Genomic DNA, 25,402 nt, shown 5'->3' with positions numbered 1-25,402 from the left:
ACAGCATCCTTATCATATAAAAATATTAACTTTTAAACAACATTTATCATATTTAAGAAAAACTTACCAACGCATTAGCTGATAGAACAAATGGAATACTTTGACTATCCCTAATAATAAAATTCAAAATAGAACTAACTAATTAACTAAATAGAACCAACAAAGAATTAAACAAAAATAATACACTCTGGCTAATACACCAAAATTAATCGGCCACCTTAAAAATGGGTAATTTTGATTTCTTATATCTCCTAAACCTGTTGTACGATTTAAGTGATTTTTTTAATATGTTATAGCCTTATTCCTTGACAATATCTTTATAATAATATTGTTGCTAAACATGTAAATTTTCATTGTATACTGGGTGTACAAATCAAACTGTGTTTTTTTCTTAAAATTTGCATATTTGAAGCATATACAACATATGCATTATAAAAACATGCCAACACTGACAAACCGAAATATTTTTGACATTTGCGGATATATTTAGCTTGTACTTTCGGTAAACTCAACCAAAAAGTACATTGTTATACTATTTGATGAATTCTGCAATTTTTAATTTATATAAAACAACAACGAGTAAATATTTGTCTCTTTTGAGATTAATTGCAAACATCTGTTGCAATCTGGCAACTGCTGATTTGACGGTTGCCAAATCTATCCCCTACTCTATCAAAAAAAATTCTAATAATTAACAAATTAACTGTAATTAATCTCCAAAGAGACAAATAATTACTCATTCTTGTTTTATATAAATTAAAAATTTCAGAATTCATAACATAATATAACCAAAATTTACTTTCCTAAAGCTTTATCTCCTTGTATTTGAAGCATACAGCATTCATTGGCGCATCACCTAGTGACCGGGAGCGTAACTATATATACATGGCGCTAAATTCAAAAGTTTAGTAATATTGCCTAGAATTGTGAACTCATTTTAAAGTAAAGGAAAATCGATATAATCCTAAAATAACAAGAAAAATCCTTATATACGATAATAAATATTTTTCTTATACTTTTTGGGTTTTCTTGTTATGAGACTATATTTATTTTCCATTACATTAAAATGTCAAAGTGATTAAAAAAATTAAAGAATAAAATATAAAATAAAACCTTTATTTATAAAAATGTTACAAGAAATGTTATATGTGTTACAAGAAATATTAATAATACAAGCCAAGTGTAGTATAATTTAGTTTTCTTAATGTTTTGACAACAACTGGTCAGTATTTAAATAATTGTTTTGTCATTCTTATGTCAAGTTTTATGTGAATAAAAGGCATTTTACTACAATTTTAGTCGCATAAATTTACAATTTAGGGCTCTTAACAGGACTGGTATTCCATATAATGTGTTCGATGCCATAATAAAAAATCATCTAAAATTGTACCTTTTTGCACTACTTATATTAAAAATTTGAAACTCAACTTTGAAATGACCTATTATTTATCTATGGAAATGACCACAGCACACTCCCTCCGCGCAGGAACGAGGCTAGCAGCGCCACCAAACGAATGGGAGCGAAATCCGAACGTGATTTGACTTTGGCTATCCCTGTTACCAATCTACGTGTAATTTTATCTATGCTCTAGAAATAATAAGTCGTCTGTCCATAGTACCACAGAATACACCTTGGGTTGGTATATTCTGTGATAGTACACAAAAAAATGGGGGTTATGTACGGTATGTACCATAGTACATAAAATACTCTGGTTATGTAATTCGTTCGTGTTTTATTATAAATTTAAATTTTTTTTTAAAATACCCGATTCCATAAAATAATACATGCTGTCCCAAACCCTTCTTTCAGTGCGTCACTAATTTTGACGTCACATAGGATTTTAAGAATGTCGAGAATTATTGCATGACATTTTTGTTAAATCTGACCGTTGCAGGATCGTAATCAGTTAAATGTGAAAAGGTTATTTAATTATTTTTAGTTATTTTTTTTAATTATAGAATAAAAACTTTCACAATTCAATTTTTTTTAATGTACAAGTTAAAGGTCCCGTTCTGTATATAAATTTTTATTGCGCATTTTATTGGAACGGCAGTTTGTCATAATTCCTATTCTATACATACCAAGGAAAGTGCTTAATTAGCTAAGATTTACCATCTCCAATAATTCAAGTTTCATCATGGTAGTTGAAACATGTATATTAGGGTGTCCCGTCTTTGCATAAAAAAATTTTTTTTTGAGCTACACTATCGCAAGAGATATCCCAATTTGCGTAATTTTCCAGAGATTATGAAAAATGTAAAATACATACGATAGCATGTCACCTTCAGGGCTCTACTAGACTTTAAAGTTTTGTAAATTTTACATTTGTACATACCTAAATCATATACTTCAAATAATACACAAATTCAATTTAAAAGATATTTTATTATTAAAATTAATGAAAAAGGTTTGAAACAACTTAACAAACAAAATAGATCCAAAACAGAACAAAATGATGACAAAAACTTAAAAATTTGAACTTATTTTTGTGTCCAAAATTTGGCATTTCTTGCCGAGACTCCAACCTGATTCTGATAAAGCTATCTCTAAAAGTAGCGGCGGTGTTGTAACCTGACGATCCTGACATTCGTGCCACATAATAATATCGGTGTAATCTTTATAGCAGAGAAGTTAATTTTTGGTGTTTTAAATATTCTGCTTTTATCGCTACTTTCAGTGTCTAGCTTTTTTTATTCTTCGCCATGCCAGCTCCCTAATGTGATCTCTATCATTAAACAACATACTCACAAGTAAGTTTTCTGGGTGGGCAAAAAAGGCATTTCTTTCGATAACGGTATCCACAACAGATCTTAGATTTTCGGGTAGAAATCGAGAGTACATAATTAGTTGAAAAATATGCTTCGTTCCGTCCTTAAAAGACGCTTTTTGCTTAATTCTGAACCACATCAAAGCATATACTTTAACAAGTAATTGTAAATTTTCTGATGGATTAAGCGTTCTTACATAAAGTCTGAGTAGATGATTAGCAGTAGTAAGCCATCTGGAGTGCGCCATTTTTCCAGGTTGACGGTTTGCCAATTCAGGAGTATAGAAACCGGTTAATACTGTTTGACATATTTCATATAGATATTTTTGATCTGTTTTTAATTGATTGACCACACTTTTTGGCAAGTCAGGCAAATTACCATTTACAGCACAAAAAGTCACGGTGGGTTTATTTTCATAAGCTACTAACTGTTTTCCCATAGGTCCGGAGTATTCTCTAGGACCCGAAGTAGAACGGTAACTCATTGGTATGAAGAAAACAAACGCACCATTGTAACGGTCTCTCCAAATACTCCTCTAAATATTGAATCACACCACCCTTCCAGCCAATATTAGTTGCAGTTCCATCACATCCAACGCAAATTACATCATTTAAATTCAAACTTTGACCCTTAAAAAAAGTTGTGATCGAAGTAAAAATTCCATTTGCACGACTTCCACGGCTAGGCGTTGTAAGTCCCAAATAAATTGATCCGGGTTCTAATAACAATGAGATGTGTTCTTCCAAAATCTCTTTGCGATGGTAAGGATTCCCCATTTTCTCATTTATCGGGGTCTTGACCTTTCGTCCATCAAAGTAAATGCTATTTACAACAATACCTGCAACATCTTTTGAAGCATCTCTTCGTGCTTTACATACAGCTCTGTGGATTTTGTTTTTATCAATAACCAGTGTCAGATCTTTGGTAGAAACCAAACCCACGTCAACCAAAACGGCAGAAGCAACAACAGCAGCAGGTCGCATCAATAAACTGTATCTATCACTGACTTTAGCAACTGTTGGCAACCGCAACGTATTTTTATTAAACGTGGAAGTCGACGGTGTCTCTGTTGAGAAAGAGTCAGGCACTGCTTCTTCTTCTTCATCACAATTTGCTGCACACAACTTTTTTGTTGCCCTCATTGATTCTTCTGACGTAACCAAAGTTCACAGAATTCTTTAAACTTTAACGGAACGTATAATACAACGCAATATTATACATTCGTACAGTGCAATCTCAATTTATTTTAGTTCAGGAGCCGAAAAAATATTATATCAAAAATGACAATATTTCCAAACTTTGAAGATCGGTAGAACCCTTAAGATATATTTTTATTTTATTTTTAAAAATACTGTGATAATCTATTGGTAATTACATAAATTTTAAGAGGTCTTGCAATAAATAATGTTTTATATTTAGTTCGGGATGCGAAATTAAGTATAGTGAAATATTACCATAAAAATGACAATTTTTCAAAACTTTAAAGTTCGGTAGAACCCTAAAAATATATTGTTATAATTTTTTTTAAATTATTGTGATAATTTTCGAGCAATTACCCCAATTTCATGAGGTATTAAACAAAAACAAAAAGCGATTTTTCGGGACACCCTAATGTATATGTCTCGGCATTTTCTTAAAATATTTTTATAACAATAAATACAAAATTAAATTTTCACTGTAAAATGTCTGAAAATACTAACCTGGAATGACAATTATTATCATTTTATCAGTTGACATTTTGAAAGTACTGTCACGATCAAGACCATCTGCGTCAAATTATATTTATCATCATTGACAGGCCCCTAGTAAGGTAAGTGCCGGAGAAAAAGTGGGGAGAGAGTTTCTAGCGCCAAATAAGTTCGGAATCGGGAACTAAAATATTTAGCAGCAAATTCAAAATGTAGGTTCTGAATTTAAGGCGGGAAATTCAAAAAGGATAATACTGAATTTTAAGCGGGAAATTCAAATTGTTCCGAATTTATATGGAAAATAAATATAGTCATAAAATAGTGAATAAAAACTTATTCTATGCCAAAATATATTTTCTGTCCAAAAATGTAATATACACTTATGCAATTTTATATACCATAAATGTATAAAATATCAAATAGAGACATATATTTTGGTACAGGATAAGTTTTTATTTATTATTTTATGACTGTATCTGTTTTCCATTACATTAAAACATCAACATTAAAAACAGATATTCTTAAAAATTTATTTATTTCTGTAATTTATAAAATTTGAGGAATCACAGAGGTATAATATAATATTATATAGATCTAAGTCATCACTGCCATTGTGGTGGTCTTCACATGTATCCCTGTATAAGAATCTGTGTCCACGAAACTAGGTTCCATTCTAAACTTAACCATCTATTCACTGCAACCTAGAAAATGATATATGGAATTACAGACAAGCAATCAACCAAAATAAGTAAGCCCTACCTGCGGAGACTTGCATACCCATATGAACATTCAGGCATACAATTCATTGAGGTGAGAAGGATTGGTCCTAGTATATTACGGACCACTCCTTCGAGCCCCAATGCTCCCCAGTGTACTTATATGTTAGAGCTTTATTATTTATCTAATGTATTTTATACACAAACATATATAACTAAAAAATAAACTATTTTTATGTGTAAAATAAAAGTAAAATATGTAACTATGTACAATAAAAGGAAAATATGTGACTATGTATAATTAAAGTGAAATATGTAACTATTTAAATAAAAGTAAAACAATGGAATAACAAGAGTATAAACATCATTTCTATAAACTTAACAGCACAAGGTAAATACAGATGGAAGCAATTCTGAGAGAGGAGCAGATGGAAAATGTTTGATGAAGATATACGTAAAACAATCAAAAGAAATATTTTTGACATTTGCGGCTATATTCAGCTTGTACTTTCGGTAAACTCAACAATTTTTTTTATGTACTATGATCATTGATTGGGTTGAGGTTGAGTTTACCGAAAGTACAAGCTGAATATAGCCGCAAATGTCAACCAAGAATTAATTATTTCGGTTTGGCAGTGTTGAAATGTTTTTAGAATGCATCTGTTGTATGCTTCAAATATAAAGAGAGAAAGCTTTTAAAAAGTACATTTTGATTATACTATTTTATGAATTCGCAATTTTTAATTTATATGAAACAATAACGAGTAAATAATATATATCTCTTTCGAGATTAATTGCAAACATTTGTTGCAATCTAGCAACTGCTGATTTGACGATTGCCAAATGTATCCCCTAATCCTAATCTATCAAAGGGTAATTGCCAAAAAATGTCTAATGATTAACTGCAATTAATCTCCAAAGAAACAAATAATTACTCATTCTTGTTTTATATCAAAAATTGCGGAATTCATCACATAATATAAACAAAATGTACTTTTCTAAAGCTTTATCTTTTTATATTTGAGGCATACAGTATAAACATGCCAACACTGCCAAACCGAAACTTTTTGTTCCATGTTTGACATTTGTGGCTATTATTAGCTTGTACTTATGTTGTACTTGATATTCTTTGCTTGTACTTTGTACGTTTGGTGTTTGTACCTTCTATTTTATATTTTCAGTTTCAGTAAACTCAAACCATACTCAAACTGGACGATTTTCACATTTGGTCCCATTGAAGATAGCTACAAAGGAGCTGTGAATTAAATTCACAAAACAAATTTTTGACGTTTGACTGTGTTGTCATGTCTTTATAATGTATATGTTGTAGGCTTCAATTACAAATAGAGAAGCTTTCAAAAATACATTTTTATTAAATTATTATATGAATTATGCAATTTTTTATTTTTTTATATACAACACGAACGAATAAATACTCGTTTCTTCTCATATTAATTGCAGTTAATTATTACAACTTTTTTTTGGCATTTGCCTTTGATAATAAGCTAATAGATTTGGCAATCCTCAAACCACCAGTTGCCAGATTGTTACAGATGGTCACCAGATGTCTGTGGAAAGTACCTGAATAATATTCTTATTATTTTTTGAAAGAATTTCTTTTTTACTGTTAGTTTGTTAACGTTCTATTGGATTTTTATTAATTATAAATCACATGCTATTTCCCGATTTATTAAAAAAACATGGCAACACAGTCAAGCGCCAACATTTCGTTCTATGAACTTGATTGACAGCTCAATTATAGCTATCTTCAATGGGACCAAATGTGAAAATCGTCCCTCAAACTAAGCGTCTACATATACCTCTATATTCTTTGCTCAAACTCTGAACTCAACCAAATATAATATCCTTTGGCCACCTCTATATTTAACCGAGTTTTATTATATTGATTTTACTTTTTAGGCCCAAAATTATTATTTGCATACATAAAATCAAGTATAATCAAATGGAAGTAAAACAAGAATTTAGCGAGAAAACGTGTAAACTAGAAATAGAGTATAATGAATTGGATGATGCTCTTTTGGATGGCTTTAAATGTGAAATTCGGGAGGAATCCAATAGAAATACTACACATGACACATATGATTATTTAGACTTAAAGAAATGTCTCATATATACTGAAATAGAACAAAATGGAAATAAAATAAACCCATTTGAAGAAAACCAAAAAACTGAAAAAGGTTAGTAACAATTTAATTTTAAAATAAAATTGTGGCCTATTTCCAAAATAGTAAATTGCATTAAGATGCTACAAGAAGATAGCTTTAGAACATTATTAATGTTATTTTGAACATAAATACAATTTAAGGGCATAAAGGAGATAATTACAAATTAAGTGCTTATTTAAATGATTTCTTATTCTGTAAATTAAATAAGTAATTACCTCTTGTCCAATCTGTGCAGAAATAAAACCTGGATTTTATAAGAAAGAATGTGATACATAAGATTTCCATGAGCTTTTCCAGGCTCAGATAAGGTAAATGACCAGTCATTGCCACTACAAGAAAGGTAAAGCTAGAAACCATATAAAGACAAAAAACCAATAATTGCCACAAAATTTTTCAAAATACCAATAGGAATTTCACAAGTACATAGTTTCCCACACTAAGTTCTCTATGACTTAGTGGGCAAAATTCTTTGTTAGGGTCTTCATAAAAGTCTGTCATCACAGCTGCTAACACTCTCAACCCACTCTTCATCCTCTCCATCATCATCAGACATATCCTGTTTTGGCTTCTCTTTCAATAGACATTTTTGTTCTCTTGCAAGTTTTCTTTGGTTTTTTTTTCTTTCTTTTTCTTTTTTTTTTGTTTTGTTTAAGTGATATTCACACCAAGCTTCCTATGTTACCACTGATGGAATCTTTTCCTTTAGTTTTCTCTTCTTTGTCTGGGGTTTTGGGTCTGGACCAAACAGTGCTTTCTTAAATGGAGTAGGAACTTTTCATGGACTTTCCAAGTGTACATGTGATGTACTTGTTTCAAGAGTATTAATAAATCTCTTCTCAGTACAAGACCATATATCTGAGCCATGAGTGCCAGAAATGTTTGATTGGAAATTTTTTACTGGTGTGCAGTGAGTTGGAAATATAGAAACTTTTGAAACGAAAAAATATCTTTCTGATAGATGTAAATCCATTTTACTAAGACTGATTCCTCTTCGTTGGTTAAAATTCTGGAAGGATGCATAGAACAAACTAATGTGATTTTCCATCCCTTATGCCTCAAAGTATTACGAGGAACTCCATGATTTTTGCTGCAGTAGCTGCTGAGATTCCCTTTTTCACATATTCTAGAGCTTTGGCTAATTGCTCTTTTCAATAATTCCTTTTAGGTGCCATTTCTGGAATGAACAAAATACTTGTAATACTAAATATTAAAGTAACCTGTGATTGCCACTTTAGAACAAGTGATTGCCACCACTGGCAATAACTGGTAAAAATAAAGTTTTTGTAATCAAAAAGTAGTGGCAACACCGTAATTTTAAATAGTAAATTTGCACATTGTGATGAATTAAAAATAACCCTAACCAATAATAGTCCAGTCGTCAGAGAGTTAATCCCTAAAAATCATACTAACAAGCTGAATTTTGCATACAATATTAATTTTGGAAACTCAAAAAAGATGCAAAAAAGTTTACCACTTTTACCCCTGGGCTTCCCCCTAAAACCCACCTCATAGGAGGGTAAAAACGTGAAAAAATCAATTTATACCAAGAATCTGTACAGATTCCTAAAACAAACGTATATAATTCACTACTTCTGCTATCTTAAATTGTATTATGCCCTAATTTGATTATTGCATTCATTTTCACTTATACTCAAATATATATGTATATTATAGTTAGTTTGTATTTTAGGTTATCTTCAAGATGAACACAAAATGGATATTATGGAGACACTAATTGAAGATTCATCTAACGAAGGAAATTATACAAGTCAACACTACAAAAGAAAAACATTAAATAAAAATATGAAAGTTGCGACAGGCGCAAAACCTTATGAGTGTGAAATTTGTTTTAAGCAATTTAGTCAAGCAGATCATTTGAAAACACATTTGATAGTGCACACTGGAGAAAAATCTTGCAAGTGTGAAATTTGTTTTAAGCTGCTTACTACAGCATGTAATTTGAAAACACATTTGAGAGTGCACACTGGAGAAGAATCTTACAAGTGTGAAATTTGTTTTAAGAAATTTAGTCAAGCATGTCATTTGAAAAGACATTTGAGAGTGCGCACTGGAGAAAAATCTTACGAGTGTGAAATTTGTTTGAAGCAATTTAGTCAAGCAGGTCATTTGAAAATACATTTGAGAGTGCACACTGGAGAAAAATCTTACAAGTGTGAAATTTGTTTTAAGCAATTTAGTCAAGCAGGTAATTTGAAAATACATTTGAGAGTGCACACTCAAGAAAAATCTTACAAGTGTGAAATTTGTTGTAAGCTATTTAGTCAAGCAGGTTATTTGACAAAACATTTGAGAGTGCACACTGGAGAAAAATCTTACGAGTGTGAAATTTGTTTTAAGCAATTTAGTCACGCAGGTCATTTGAAAATACATTTGAGAGTGCACACTGGAGAAAAATCTTACAAGTGTGAAATTTGTTTTAAGCAATTTAGTAGATCAGATCATTTGAAAAGACATTTGAAAGTGCACACTGGAGAAAAACATTACAAGTGTGAAATTTGTTGTAAGCTATTTAGTCAAGCAGGTTATTTGACAAAACATTTGAGAGTGCACACTGGAGAAAAATCTTACGAGTGTGAAATTTGTTTTAAGCAATTTAGTCAAGCAGGTTATTTGACAAAACATTTGAGAGTGCACACAGGAGAAAAATCTTACAAGTGTGAAATTTGTTTTAAGCAATTTAGTAGACCAGATCATTTGAAAAGACATTTGAAAGTGCACACTGGAGAAAAACATTACAAGTGTGAAATTTGTGTTAAGCAATTTAATCGGGTAGATCATTTGAAAAAACATTTAAAAGTGCACTGTTAAGAAAAACAAATGTGACATTTGTTTTAAGCAGTTTTCTTTCTAAGTATTTAATATGAAACTTTAAATGAAATTACACACTGAAGAAATTTCTTTTAAAGAATTTGACTCAGTCTATGATTTGAAACAACATACAAAGACGCAAACCTTAAATTCTTTTTGCTAATTTCATTCTTGCAGTTCCCAATTTACTTCATTCATACGTTTTGCATATTTTTACTAATTACTAATAATATATCTAACTGATCCTCACTTCTTAATTTTATTGGTGTTCTAGGTGTGTTTACTTTGAAAAGATTCCACTTCGACTTCATCTCCATTTCTTTTTCTCTTACTACGGGTATCAGTGGTTGCGTCATTGTACATTTTACTTTCTGGCTTTATCGCCAATAGCTATTATTCTACACCGTGACACCACCGAAAAAAGTCAAGTTAATTCAATTTATGTATTTCAATATTGTTACTTCATACTTAGGTATTTCTTTTTGACAAAAATTTTTGACGTTATACTTCTATACGCGCGGTATAATATTATATATACCCATATCACATTCAAATGGTTCAGCGACTACATGCTGGAGATGAGATCGATAGGTTGGAATTTTGTAGATGGATTAACAATAATCGACCAACGCTATACAGGACATTATTTACAGATGAAGCCCAATTTACCAGAGACGGGATAAATAATTCACGAAATTCCCATGTGTGGGCAGAAGAAAATCCTCATGCTATTCGAGAACGTCGTTCTCAGTTAAGGTTTTCGGTTAGCGTGTGGATTGGTATCATAAATAACCAATTAGTAGGTCCTCACTTTTTTGATGGTCCTTTAACAGGGCAGGTCTATTTGAAGTTTCTACAAAATATTTTGCCGAATTTGCTTGCCAACGCGAACGTTGCTATCCGAGGGATGTATTTTCAGCATGATGGGGCACCCCCACACTTTTTACTGGCAGTGAGACAACATCTCAATAATGTTTATGGCAACAGGTGGATAGGACGTGCAGGTCCTATTTCGTGGCCTTCAAGATCCCCTAATTTCAATCCCATTGATTACCATATTTGGGGACGATTGAAGCAACTAGTTTACGCAGTGAATATTAATAACCGACAACAATTAATTGATAGAATTATACATTGTTGTAATACTATTAGAAACGATCCCCAGAGTATCCGTAATTCAATACGTCAATTAACAATTCGGCAACAAAAATGTGTACAGGCTGCAGGGTTCCATTTCGAAAATCTATTTTGAATTATTTTTATTTTGTTAACATTATTGTATCTTTTCCAGTTCTAATTTATGGGTTTATCATAACTATGTACATATTTTTAGTTTTTTTTTTAAACTGTTCTTCGTTATTGTTAGTAAACCCTATTCATTCTACAAATGCCCAATCGTCAACATAACCACGTGTAAGCCAAACAGGGTCGTACTGATGTACGACCTATGTATCATATGATTTTTAAAAATATTTAATTTTGAAACTGTTAGTGTAAGAATTTCTTGAAATTTAATCATTATATCACAATTAAACTAAACTCTAAAAAATAACACGACCAGTAAATAACTTAACAATAACTATAACATAAATATAACACAATATAATTAACTTAAAAATCAACACGATACAATTTGAATTTAAAATGATGGCAAATTAGGATCTGTAACATGAGAATATGTCTCGCTTACGGTAATAAATTAATTTTTATAGCCTCTTGACGAATGAGACGGCGAATATCAACACGTGCTCATGTTTACTGATGGGAATTTGGTAAACGAATAAACTTTAGTTACTGTTTTTTGTTGTGCAGTGACTCAGTTTATCATTTCAATTAAAATGTTTGAAATTTATAACATTTGTTTAAATTAATTACCTTATAACTTGATACTTCATTATGGTTGTTCTATTTTTGGTAAGATTTGATCGTTCACTAAAAATTTAATAAAAGTGCAACATTGTCGCATATGTCGTTTTCATTGGCTATTTATGTAGTTTGAAAATCACTTATTGCATTTTAAAAAAAATATATACAGGGTGTAATATTTAATACGAATCCCTAAATTAATTTTTCCAAAGCCAGTCCTGGAATTTTTTAGTTTAGCTAATACCAGTCGAATGCTTGGTAGTAGTGTAGTGTATCATGCAAAAATTAAAAAAATCAAATGAGCCGTATAAACACTACAGTAAAATGAAATAAATGGTCAATTACACAAATCACCCTGTTAATTAATAAAGAAGAGGAGTTGACATTTTTTAGTGGCCACATGATATGCTCCCTGAGGGACTCTACATATGGTAGAAGTATGTAAAGTTCCTCATGACTCACCCTGTATAATATATTTATGTGATATATTATATATATAATATAATATTTATGTGATATGTTTTGTATTATTTATTAAATGTTCATAATTATTTTAGGCTTTTGTATTTCAAAATAATAATTACAATAAATCACTGTATGACCGAGAACTGTCAATTTTGAAATACGTTAGTGTCATGTCTAATTGGCAAATTTTTTACGTGTTTGGTTTATACACTGGTATATGTGAGTTCGAATCCCAATATGAATTTCCTTTTTTATTTTTGAAATATTTAAAAATCCCACGTTAGTTTTATTAGATATATGTAATGTACGCAAAAATGCTAAATTTTAAAATACAATGAAAATTTACAACATAATCCGAGTTGTTGGTTTTTTATTTTTATCTTCCACAAACATGTTTTGAAGTTATACTTCTATACGCGCCTTCGACGTTGGAAATTTGTACGGGGGTGAATCGGCAAAATCATTATATATTTAAGATATAGGTAAGAGAAAGACAGAAGATATATTTTCTCTCTCGAGAATAAAAATATTCCTTTTATAAATATATTTAATATTTATTAATATTATTATCATGGTAAATTAAACATATGCGTGTCAAGTTATGTATATATAATATTAATAAATAAATAATAATAAGTGGCCTAGGTAAGAGAAAGACAGAAGATATATTTTCTCTCTCGAGAATAAAAATATTCCTTTTATAAATATATTTAATATTTATTAATATTATTATTTATTTATTAATATTATATATACATAACTTGACACGCATATGTTTAATTTACCATGATAATAATATTAATAAATATTAAATATATTTATAAAAGGAATATTTTTATTCTCGAGAGAGAAAATATATCTTCTGTCTTTCTCTTACCTATATCTTAAATATATAATGATTTTGCCGATTCACCCCCGTACAAATTTCCAACGTCGAAGGCGCGTATAGAAGTATAACTTCAAAACATGTTTGTGGAAGATAAAAATAAAAAACCAACAACTCGGATTATGTTGTAAATTTTCATTGTATTTTAAAATTTAGCATTTTTGCGTACATTACATATATCTAATAAAACTAACGTGGGATTTTTAAATATTTCAAAAATAAAAAAGGAAATTCATATTGGGATTCGAACTCACATATACCAGTGTATAAACCAAACACGTAAAAAATTTGCCAATTAGACATGACACTAACGTATTTCAAAATTGACAGTTCTCGGTCATACAGTGATTTATTGTAATTATTATTTTGAAATACAAAAGCCTAAAATAATTATGAACATTTAATAAATAATACAAAACATATCACATAAATATTATATTATATATATAATATATCACATAAATATATTATACAGGGTGAGTCATGAGGAACTTTACATACTTCTACCATATGTAGAGTCCCTCAGGGAGCATATCATGTGGCCACTAAAAAATGTCAACTCCTCTTCTTTATTAATTAACAGGGTGATTTGTGTAATTGACCATTTATTTCATTTTACTGTAGTGTTTATACGGCTCATTTGATTTTTTTAATTTTTGCATGATACACTACACTACTATCAAGCATTCGACTGGTATTAGCTAAACTAAAAAATTCCAGGACTGGCTTTGGAAAAATTAATTTAGGGATTCGTATTAAATATTACACCCTGTATATATATTTTTTAAAATGCAATAAGTGATTTTCAAACTACATAAATAGCCAATGAAAACGACATATGCGACAATGTTGCACTTTTATTAAATTTTTAGTGAACGATCAAATCTTACCAAAAATAGAACAACCTTAATGAAGTATCAAGTTATAAGGTAATTAATTTAAACAAATGTTATAAATTTCAAACATTTTAATTGAAATGATAAACTGAGTCACTGCACAACAAAAAACAGTAACTAAAGTTTATTCGTTTACCAAATTCCCATCAGTAAACATGAGCACGTGTTGATATTCGCCGTCTCATTCGTCAAGAGGCTATAAAAATTAATTTATTACCGTAAGCGAGACATATTCTCATGTTACAGATCCTAATTTGCCATCATTTTAAATTCAAATTGTATCGTGTTGATTTTTAAGTTAATTATATTGTGTTATATTTATGTTATAGTTATTGTTAAGTTATTTACTGGTCGTGTTATTTTTTAGAGTTTAGTTTAATTGTGATATAATGATTAAATTTCAAGAAATTCTTACACTAACAGTTTCAAAATTAAATATTTTTAAAAATCATATGATACATAGGTCGTACATCAGTACGACCCTGTTTGGCTTACACGTGGTTATGTTGACGATTGGGCATTTGTAGAATGAATAGGGTTTACTAACAATAACGAAGAACAGTTTAAAAAAAAAACTAAAAATATGTACATAGTTATGATAAACCCATAAATTAGAACTGGAAAAGATACAATAATGTTAACAAAATAAAAATAATTCAAAATAGATTTTCGAAATGGAACCCTGCAGCCTGTACACATTTTTGTTGCCGAATTGTTAATTGACGTATTGAATTACGGATACTCTGGGGATCGTTTCTAATAGTATTACAACAATGTATAATTTTATCAATTAATTGTTGTCGGTTATTAATATTCACTGCGTAAACTAGTTGCTTCAATCGTCCCCAAATATGGTAATCAATGGGATTGAAATTAGGGGATCTTGAAGGCCACGAAATAGGACCTGCACGTCCTATCCACCTGTTGCCATAAACATTATTGAGATGTTGTCTCACTGCCAGTAAAAAGTGTGGGGGTGCCCCATCATGCTGAAAATACATCCCTCGGATAGCAACGTTCGCGTTGGCAAGCAAATTCGGCAAAATATTTTGTAGAAACTTCAAATAGACCTGCCCTGTTAAAGGACCATCAAAAAAGTGAGGACCTACTAATTGGTTATTTATGATACCAATCCACACGTTAACCGAAAACCTTAACTGAGAACGACGTTCTCGAATAGCATGAGGATTTTCTTCTGCCCACACATGGGAATTTCGTGAATTATTTATCCCGTCTCTGGTAAATTGGGCTTCATCTGTAAATAGTGTCCTGTATAGCGTTGGTCGATTATTGTTAATCCATCTACAAAATTCCAACCTATCGATCTCATCTCCAGCATGTAGTCGCTGAACCATTTGAATGTGATATGGGTATATATAATATTATACCGCGCGTATAGAAGTATAACGTCAAAAATTTTTGTCAAAAAGAAATACCTAAGTATGAAGTAACAATATTGAAATACATAAATTGAATTAACTTGACTTTTTTCGGTGGTGTCACGGTGTAGAATAATAGCTATTGGCGATAAAGCCAGAAAGTAAAATGTACAATGACGCAACCACTGATACCCGTAGTAAGAGAAAAAGAAATGGAGATGAAGTCGAAGTGGAATCTTTTCAAAGTAAACACACCTAGAACACCAATAAAATTAAGAAGTGAGGATCAGTTAGATATATTATTAGTAATTAGTAAAAATATGCAAAACGTATGAATGAAGTAAATTGGGAACTGCAAGAATGAAATTAGCAAAAAGAATTTAAGGTTTGCGTCTTTGTATGTTGTTTCAAATCATAGACTGAGTCAAATTCTTTAAAAGAAATTTCTTCAGTGTGTAATTTCATTTAAAGTTTCATATTAAATACTTAGAAAGAAAACTGCTTAAAACAAATGTCACATTTGTTTTTCTTAACAGTGCACTTTTAAATGTTTTTTCAAATGATCTACCCGATTAAATTGCTTAACACAAATTTCACACTTGTAATGTTTTTCTCCAGTGTGCACTTTCAAATGTCTTTTCAAATGATCTGGTCTACTAAATTGCTTAAAACAAATTTCACACTTGTAAGATTTTTCTCCAGTGTGCACTCTCAAATGTATTTTCAAATGACCTGCGTGACTAAATTGCTTAAAACAAATTTCACACTCGTAAGATTTTTCTCCAGTGTGCACTCTCAAATGTTTTGTCAAATAACCTGCTTGACTAAATAGCTTACAACAAATTTCACACTTGTAAGATTTTTCTTGAGTGTGCACTCTCAAATGTATTTTCAAATGACCTGCTTGACTAAATTGCTTCAAACAAATTTCACACTCGTAAGATTTTTCTCCAGTGTGCACTATCAAATGTGTTTTCAAATGATCTGCTCGACTAAATTGCTTAAAACAAATTTCACACTTGTAAGATTTTTCTCCAGTGTGCACTCTCAAATGTCTTTTCAAATGACATGCTTGACTAAATTTCTTAAAACAAATTTCACACTTGTAAGATTCTTCTCCAGTGTGCACTCTCAAATGTGTTTTCAAATTACATGCTGTAGTAAGCGGCTTAAAACAAATTTCACACTTGTAAGATTTTTCTCCAGTGTGCACTATCAAATGTGTTTTCAAATGATCTGCTTGACTAAATTGCTTAAAACAAATTTCACACTCATAAGGTTTTGCGCCTGTCGCAACTTTCATATTTTTATTTAATGTTTTTCTTTTGTAGTGTTGACTTGTATAATTTCCTTCGTTAGATGAATCTTCAATTAGTGTCTCCATAATATCCATTTTGTGTTCATCTTGAAGATAACCTAAAATACAAACTAACTATAATATACATATATATTTGAGTATAAGTGAAAATGAATGCAATAATCAAATTAGGGCATAATACAATTTAAGACAGCAGAAGTAGTGAATTATATACGTATGTGTTAGGAATCTGTACAGATTCTTGGTATAAATTGATTTTTTCACGTTTTTACCCTCCTATGAGGTGGGTTTTAGGGGGAAGCCCAGGGGTAAAAGTGGTAAACTTTTTTGCATCTTTTTTGGGTTTCCAAAATTAATATTGTATGCAAAATTCAGCTTGTTAGTATGATTTTTAGGGATTAACTCTCTGACGACTGGACTATTATTGGTTAGGGTTATTTTTAATTCATCACAATGTCATCGCAATGTCATTCATCACAATCACAATTAAAACCAAAGTAAAGAAAACATAAAGACTGGATGACTGAAGAAATACTACTATTAATAAATGAAAGAAAATCATTCAAAACAAAAAATCCAATTAAATATAATGAAACTGATCGATTAATTAAAAAGAGAATAAAAGAAGCTAAGGAGAGAATGTTACATGAGCAGTGCCAAGAACTAGAAGAAATTGATAGAAAATATGACTTTTTAACATGCATAAAAGAATTAGAGAATTAACAGGAATGAGAAAAACACTTCAAACTAGGCAACTAAGAGATGAAAGTGGTGCACTTATAACAGATATAAACAAAAAAATGCAGAGATGGACACAATATATAGCACAACTTTTTGAAGACAAAGAGAGAACAGAAGCACCAAAAGAATTTAGGGATGATACTTTGCCTGCCATTATACGAGAAGAAATTGAATATGCAATGAAACAACCTAAAGGTGGCAAATCTCACGGGCCTGATGAAGTTCCTATCGAATTACTCAAAATTGTGAATACTGAATCTATTGATCTTCTTTTGAACAGGTATAATACCTAAAGAATGGCTCCAATCAACATTCATACTGCTACCCAAAAAAGCCAATGCAAGGGAGTGCAATAAACATCACACCATAGCCTAAATGAGTCATGTCTTGAAATTGTTTTTAAAAGTAATTCACAATAGAATACATAAGAAATTAGATGAAGGCATAAGTAATACACAAATGGGATTTAGGAAAGGACTGGGAACACGAGATACACTGTTTGCAGTAAGTGTTCTTTCGCAGAGATGCTTAGATATAAATCGGGAAGTATATGCCTGTTTAATTATTTTGAGAAGGCATTTGACAGAGTGCAGCATAATCGGCTTAAAAAACTTTTATTAAATAAAAACATAGACAGTAGAAATATTAGAATCATATGTAACCTCTATTGGAACCAAACAGCAAAAGTGAAAGTTGAAAACGAACTAACCGAGGATATCCAGATTCGCCGTGGGGTCCGCCAAGGGTGTATTTTATCACCCTTGTTATTTAATTTATACAGTGAAGCCATCTCAGAATTAGCGCTTGCCGACGTCAGCGAGGGCCTTATAATAAATGGTGAGCCACTTAATAACATAAGATATGCTGACGACACCGTCCTTCTGGCAGGAACACTAGAAGACCTGCAACACCTTGCTGAACAACTAAATATATATTGCAACGATTATGGACTAAAAATAAATTTGAAGAAAACCAAGTTCATGATATTTACAAAAGCACAAAACATCAAAGTTAAGCTAGTACTAGATAATACAGAAATTGAACAAATATCTTCGTGCAAATATCTTGGAGCATGGATCACAGAAGATACTGATCAGATAAAGGAAATAAGATGCCGCATTGAAATTGCACGGTCAACTTTTAATAGAATGAGAAAACTTTTTTGTAATGGCGATATCAATATATCGCTCCGAATAAGAATGCTTCGATGTTATATTTTCTCTACCCTTTTGTATGAAGTTGAAGCTTGGACACTTAAAAAATTCAACATTAAAATCCTAGAAGCATTCGAAATGTGGTGTTACCGACGTATTTTAAAAATATCATGGATGGATCGAAAAACAAACGAACAAGTTCTCGAACAACTAGGAAAACAATGCGAAGTTTTAAATTCCATAAAAATCAGGAAATTGGAATACTTGGGGCACATCATGAGAGGTAAAAAATACGAACTACTAAGGAATATAATGCAGGGTAAAATCAAAGGCAAAAGAAGCGTAGGTAGACGTAAAATCTCGTGGCTACGCAATCTCCGTGAATGGTTTGGATGCAGTTCAATTGAACTATTCAGGCGCGTAACCAACAAAATTATAATTGCCAGAATGATTTCCAATCTCCGATAGGAGCGGAATATGAAGAAGAAGAAGTAAGTACATACTCCAAGAAAACTTCTCACTTGATGTTTGTCCGTTGGTTCTGGCCATTCCTTAATGGAATCGATTTTTCCCTTATCCACGCCACTCCTTTACTGACTATATAGCCCAGATAATTGACTTTAGCTTGAAATAGCTGGTACTTCTGGGGTTTAACATCAATTGGGCAGCTTTAAGTCGATTAAAAACGTTTTCCAAATTCTTCAGATGATCTTCAAATGTCTCCCCTAAGACGATTATGTCATTTAGATAAACCAGGCATGTTTTCCAAGATAATCCTCTCAAATGTCGCAGGAGCATTACAGAGTCCGAATGGCATAACGTTGAATTGTCACAATCCAGATCCTGTGGTGAAGGCTGTCTTCTCTTTATCTACTGGGTCCATTTCTACCTGCCAGTATCCAGACTTCAAATCCAAAGTAAAAAACAATTTACTTCCAGCCGGTGTCCAACGTTTCGTCGATCCGAGGCAGAGGATAACTATCTTTCTTGGTAACGTTGTTTAGCAAACGATAATCCACACAGAACCTCGTCGTTCCGTCTTTCTTCTTAACCAGGAACACTGGAGAGATCCATGGGCTCGTAGAAGGTTCTATCCCCGTCTTTCTTCATTTCCTGAATAATCGTTCCAGCTTTCTCTCTTTTCGCCTGTGGTAATCGTCGAGCTGTTTGACGAATTGGCTTAGCATTACCTGTATCAATTTTATACTTAACAGCGGTTATTCTTCCCGTCTTTCCCCCTTTCGGTACGAAAATATCACGCTACTACTGCCGAAGAAATTCCCTTAATTTCTTTTTCTCCATCTGATTTAGAGACTGTCCCGCAACTGCAACCATTTGGTCGAATTTGTCGTTGGAATTATCAGATGTTGTCGCCTGACGGATTATGGATGTCACAGGTACACGAGTTCCTACTGTTGTCTCTTTCTTGATGGTCACTGGGTAGTCATTGACATTGATAAGTCTCACAGGAATTTCTTTAACCGAAGTCACCAATTCCTTTCCAATTATGATTTCACGGCCAACCAATCTGGTATTTGTTATGTATGGTTTTCATGTACGGATATACTTGGCAACGTTGCACTTGGCAAACGGAACCTTAAGTGACAGCAGTGACATGACAACCACACATGACAATAGATTTAGGCATCGAGTTAGAGATTCTCTACTTGTACCTTCTTGTATTTTCACATTTTCAGTTTATGGGCCCAAAATTATTATTTGCATACATAAAATCAAGTGTAATCAAATGGAAGTAAAACAAGAATTTAGCGAGAAATCGTGTAAACTAGAAATAGAGTATAATGAATTGGATGATGCTCTTTTGCATGGATTTAAATGTGAAATTCAGGAGGAATCCAATAGGCATACTACACATGACACATATGATTATTTAGACTTAAAGAAATGTCTCATATATACTGAAATAGAACAAAATGGAAATAAAATAAACCCATTTGAAGAAAACCAAAAAACTGAAAAAGGTTAGTAACAACTTACTTAATTTTAAAATAAAATTGTGGCTTATTTTCAAAATAGTAAATTGCATTAAGATGCTACAAGAAAATAGCTTTAGAATATTATTAATGTTATTTTGAACATAAATACAATTTAAGGGCATATATGAGATAATTACAAATTAAGTGCTTATTTAAATGATTTCTTATTCTGTAAATGAAATTAAATAAGTAATTACCTCTTGTCCAATCTGTGTAGAAATAAAACCTGGATTTTATAAGAAAGAACATGATAAACATTTAATCAAATCAACAGCTCAGTTTGAAAGATTGAACATTGACTTTAAAAGTTAATACCCAGTTCTTCTAGAAATTCCTATATGCTTACAATTATTAATGAATTTTCAAGATTTCCATGGGCTTTTCCAGGCTCAGATAAGATAAATGACCAGTCATTGCCACTATAAGAAAGGTAAAGCTAGAAACCATATAAAGACAAAAAACCAATAATTGCCACAAAATTTTTCAAAATACCAGTAGGTATTTCACAAGTACATAGTTTCCCACACTAAGTTCTCTGTGAGTTAGTGGACAAAATTCCTTGTTAGGGTCTTCATAAAAGTCTATGTCATTACAGCTGCTATACTCGGTTCGCTATTCCCAGTCCAAACTGTCTAGTGAATTTAGTAATTATTTTTTTGCGAAGTTAGTTACTTTTTGACAGACTAAAAGTGGCTGGAAATTACTATACAACCAAGCACACATACTCATAGCCAATATTAATAGTAAACAAACTAAATAGTAAATAAAATAGAACTTTGCAAATTACCGACAATCAATATTTATTTATCTGCATCATATAATAAATAGTTATATTAAATTATAGCAACTAAAATATATTTTTTAAATATATACTACCCAACATTTGATGGTTTTAGTATACACTTCCACTATTTAGAATAATTCTTCTTTTTTTAAAGAAAGAAGTCTGCTTTTTTTTCTTTATTCAAGTGATATTCACACCAAGCTTCCGATGTTACCACTGATGGAATCTTTTCCTTTAGTTTTCTCTTCTTTGTCTGGGGTATTGGGTCTGGACCTAACAGTGCTTTCTTAAATGGAGTAGGAACTTTGCATGGGCTTTCCAAGTGTACATGTGATGTACTTGTTTCAAGAGTATTAATAAATCTCTTCTCAGTACAAGACCATATATCTTAGCCATGACTACCAGAAATGTTTGATTGGAAATTTTTTACTGGTGTGCAGTGAGTTGGAAATATAGAAACTTTTGAAACGAAAAAATATCTTTCTGATAGATGTAAATCCATTTTACTAAGACTGATTCCTCTTCTTTGGTTAAAATTGTGGAAGGATGCATAGAACAAACTAATGTGATTTTCCATCCCTTATGCCTCAAAGTATTACGAGGAACTCCATGATTTTTTGCTGCAGTAGCTGCTGAGATTCCCCTTTTCACATATTCTAGAGCTTTGGCTAATTGCTCTTTTGAATAATTCCTTTCAGGTGCCATTTCTGGAATGAACAAAATGTTATACTAAATATTAAAGTAACCTGTGATTGCCACTTTAGAACAAGTGATTGCCACCGCTGGCAATAACTGGTAAAAGTAAAGTTTTTGTAATCAAAAAGTAGTGGCAGCGCCGTAATTTTAAATAGTAAATTTACACATTGTAATGAATTAAAAATAACATTAACCAATAATAGTCCAGTCCTCAGAGAGTTAATCCGTAAAAATTATATGAACAAGCTGAATTTTGCAGAGAATATTAATTTTGGAAACCCAAAAAAGATGCAAAAAAGTTTACCACTTTTACCCCTGGAGTTCTCCCTAAAACCTGCCTCATAGGAGGGTAAAAACGTGAAAAAATCAATAATTCACTACTTCTGCTGTCTTAAATTGTATTATGCCCTAATTTGATTATTGCATTCATTTTCACTTATACTCAAATAGGTATGTATATTATAGTTGGTTTGTATTTTAGGTTATCTTCAAGATGAACACAAAATGGAAATTATGGAGACACTAATTGAAGATTTATCTAACGAAGGAAATTATACAAGTCAACACTCCAAAAGAAAAACATTAAATAAAAATATGAAAGTTGCGACAGGCAAAAAACCTTATGAGTGTGAAATTTGTTTTAAGCAATTTAGTCAAGCAGAACATTTGAAAATACATTTGAGAGTGCACACTGGAGAAAAGCCTTACAAGTGTGAAATTTGTTTTAAGCAGTTTACTACAACAGGTAATTTGAAAATACATTTGAGATTTCACACTGGAGAAAAGCCTTACAAGTGTGAAATTTGTTTTAAGCAGTTTACTACAACAGGTAGTTTGAAAATACATTTGAGATTGCACACTGGAGAAAAATCTTACAAGTGTGAAATTTGTTTTAAGCAATTTGGGCGGGTAGATCATTTGAAAACACATTTGAGAGTGCACACTGGAGAAAAATCTTACGAGTGTGAAATTTGTTTTAAGCAATTTAGTCACGCAGGTCATTTGAAAATACATTTGAGAGTGCACACTGGAGAAAAATCTTACAAGTGTGAAATTTGTTTTAAGCAATATAGTAGACCAGATCATTTCAAAAAACATTTGAACATGCACACTGGAGAAAAATCTTATGGGTGTGAAATTTGTTTTAAGCAATTTAGTCAAGCAGATACTTTGAAAACACATTTGAGAGTACACTCTGGAGAAAAATCTTATAAGTGTGAAATTTGTTTTAAGCAATTTAGTCGAGCAGATAATTTGAAAAGACATTTGAGAGTGCACACTGGAGAAAAACCTTACAAGTGTGAAATTTGTTTTAAGCAATTTAGTCAAGCAGGTCATTTGACAAAACATTTGAGAGTGCACACAGAAGTAAAATCTTACAAGTGTGAAATTTGTTTTAAGCAATTTAGTCGAGCAGATACTTTGAAAACACATTTGAGAGTACACTCTGGAGAAAAATCTTATAAGTGTGAAATTTGTTTTAAGCAATTTAGTCGAGCAGATAATTTGAAAACACATTTGAGAGTGCACACTGTAGAAAAATCTTACACGTGAAATTTGTTTTAAGCAATTTAATCGACCTGATCATTTGAAAAAACATTTGAAAGTGCACACTGGAGAAAAACAAATGTGACAATTGTTTTAAGCAGTTTTCTTTCTAGGTATTTAATATGAAACTTTAAATGAAATTACACACTGAAGAAATTTCTTTTAAATAATTTGACTCAGTCTATGATTTGAAACAACATACAAGGACGCAAACCTTAAATTCTTTTTGCTAATTTCATTCTTGCAGTTCCCAATTTACTTCATTCATACCTTCTGCATATTTGGGTCATTACTAATAATCTATCTAACTGATCCTCACTTTTTAATTTTATTGGTGTTCTAGGTGTGTTTACTTTGAAAAGATTCCACTTCGACTTCATCTCCATTTCTTTTTCACTTACTAAGGGTATCAGTGGTTGCGTCACTGTACATTTTACTTTCTGACTACCGTCAATAGCTATTATTCTACACCGTGACACCACCGAAAAAAGTCAAGTTAATTCAATTTATGTATTTCAATATTGTTACTTCATACTTATTTCTTTTAACAAAAATTTTTTTTGAGAAGGAAAGGAAGTACTCTAAACAGAAACATACTAGTAAATGACAAGATAATTGTTCTACACTGCTTTATAAATGAGACCTGAAATTCAGAACAAGGAGTTAAATGTAGAATAGAACTGGCCAGAAATCCATTTCTAAAAATGAGACAGTTTTTCATCACCCGAAATTTGATCTAATTATCTCATCGCCAACCTTCATTTGATACGGCACCTATAGAAGAAATTTGGAGGTTGGTGTAGTATTATATAAATCAAAATTTACTTTCTGATTGTTTGTGACAGATGGAGTTTAGAACTTTTAATCTCCGAAGTGGAGTCAGATAGGCAATAGTCCAAAAGCTGTTTTGTAACACCTATGTATTATTATATAATGTCAAATAATGATAGACATATGTATAAACTGTTGTAAATTGATTTAGTGGAAAATAAATATTAGGTTTTCGAATTTTAGTTATAAAATCCAAAAACCCTCCTGACAAACGAAGACCACCGATTTCTCAAATAATTTTAAGACAATTTAACCCAATTCACCTAGTCCGAAAATACTTCCTAAGGGAGCTAGAACACTTTTTTAAATAACTCCAGAACGCTTCTATTTTGAAAAGGCTAAAACTGGTACAATTATTTATCCTTCAGAGTTGAATCAATTCCATTAATTGCAAATTTCTTACTGGTCATAGGCGTCCGTTTTGTGTAGATCAACGGTTATTTTAACGCGTAACTTGTTTATACATATTTAACTTTTAAGCATTCGTGATGCTAGATTCTTAATTTTTCAGGTATTCTAGTCTTTAAAGGTATCCCTACTTTTAGTCGGTAAGATATAAGAAAAATTCAAAAATTTTTCGCCATGAAAGTTAAATTAATATTTTTTGCATTAGTTGGCTTTGAATTGCCAACAGAATTATAATCTATGTTTTC

At 31.3% G+C, this 25,402-nt stretch overlaps 2 protein-coding genes across 2 annotated transcripts; both read left to right on the top strand.

The window, feature by feature from the left end:
- The first annotated feature begins 6,958 nt into the window (after positions 1-6,958).
- Positions 6,959-12,031, top strand: LOC140445161 (uncharacterized). The gene is made up of 2 exons (XM_072537023.1): positions 6,959-7,371; positions 9,050-12,031. The coding sequence occupies exons 1-2, from the start codon at positions 7,137-7,139 to the stop codon at positions 10,186-10,188; spliced, it is 1,374 nt and encodes a 457-aa protein (XP_072393124.1). The 5' UTR covers positions 6,959-7,136; the 3' UTR covers positions 10,189-12,031.
- An 8,506-nt stretch (positions 12,032-20,537) lies between these two features.
- On the top strand, positions 20,538-24,926 carry LOC140445036 (uncharacterized). Its single transcript, XM_072536821.1, has 2 exons — positions 20,538-20,875; positions 22,852-24,926. Exons 1-2 carry the CDS (start codon positions 20,641-20,643, stop codon positions 23,922-23,924), a joined length of 1,308 nt encoding a protein of 435 aa, XP_072392922.1. The 5' UTR covers positions 20,538-20,640; the 3' UTR covers positions 23,925-24,926.
- The last annotated feature ends 476 nt before the right edge of the window (positions 24,927-25,402 follow it).

This window comes from Diabrotica undecimpunctata, chromosome 1, assembly GCF_040954645.1.
Source record: "Diabrotica undecimpunctata isolate CICGRU chromosome 1, icDiaUnde3, whole genome shotgun sequence".
Lineage (NCBI taxonomy): Eukaryota > Metazoa > Arthropoda > Insecta > Coleoptera > Chrysomelidae > Diabrotica > Diabrotica undecimpunctata.
Note: the sequence above shows the minus strand (reverse complement) of the source record. Positions and strands in the feature narration are given on the sequence as shown.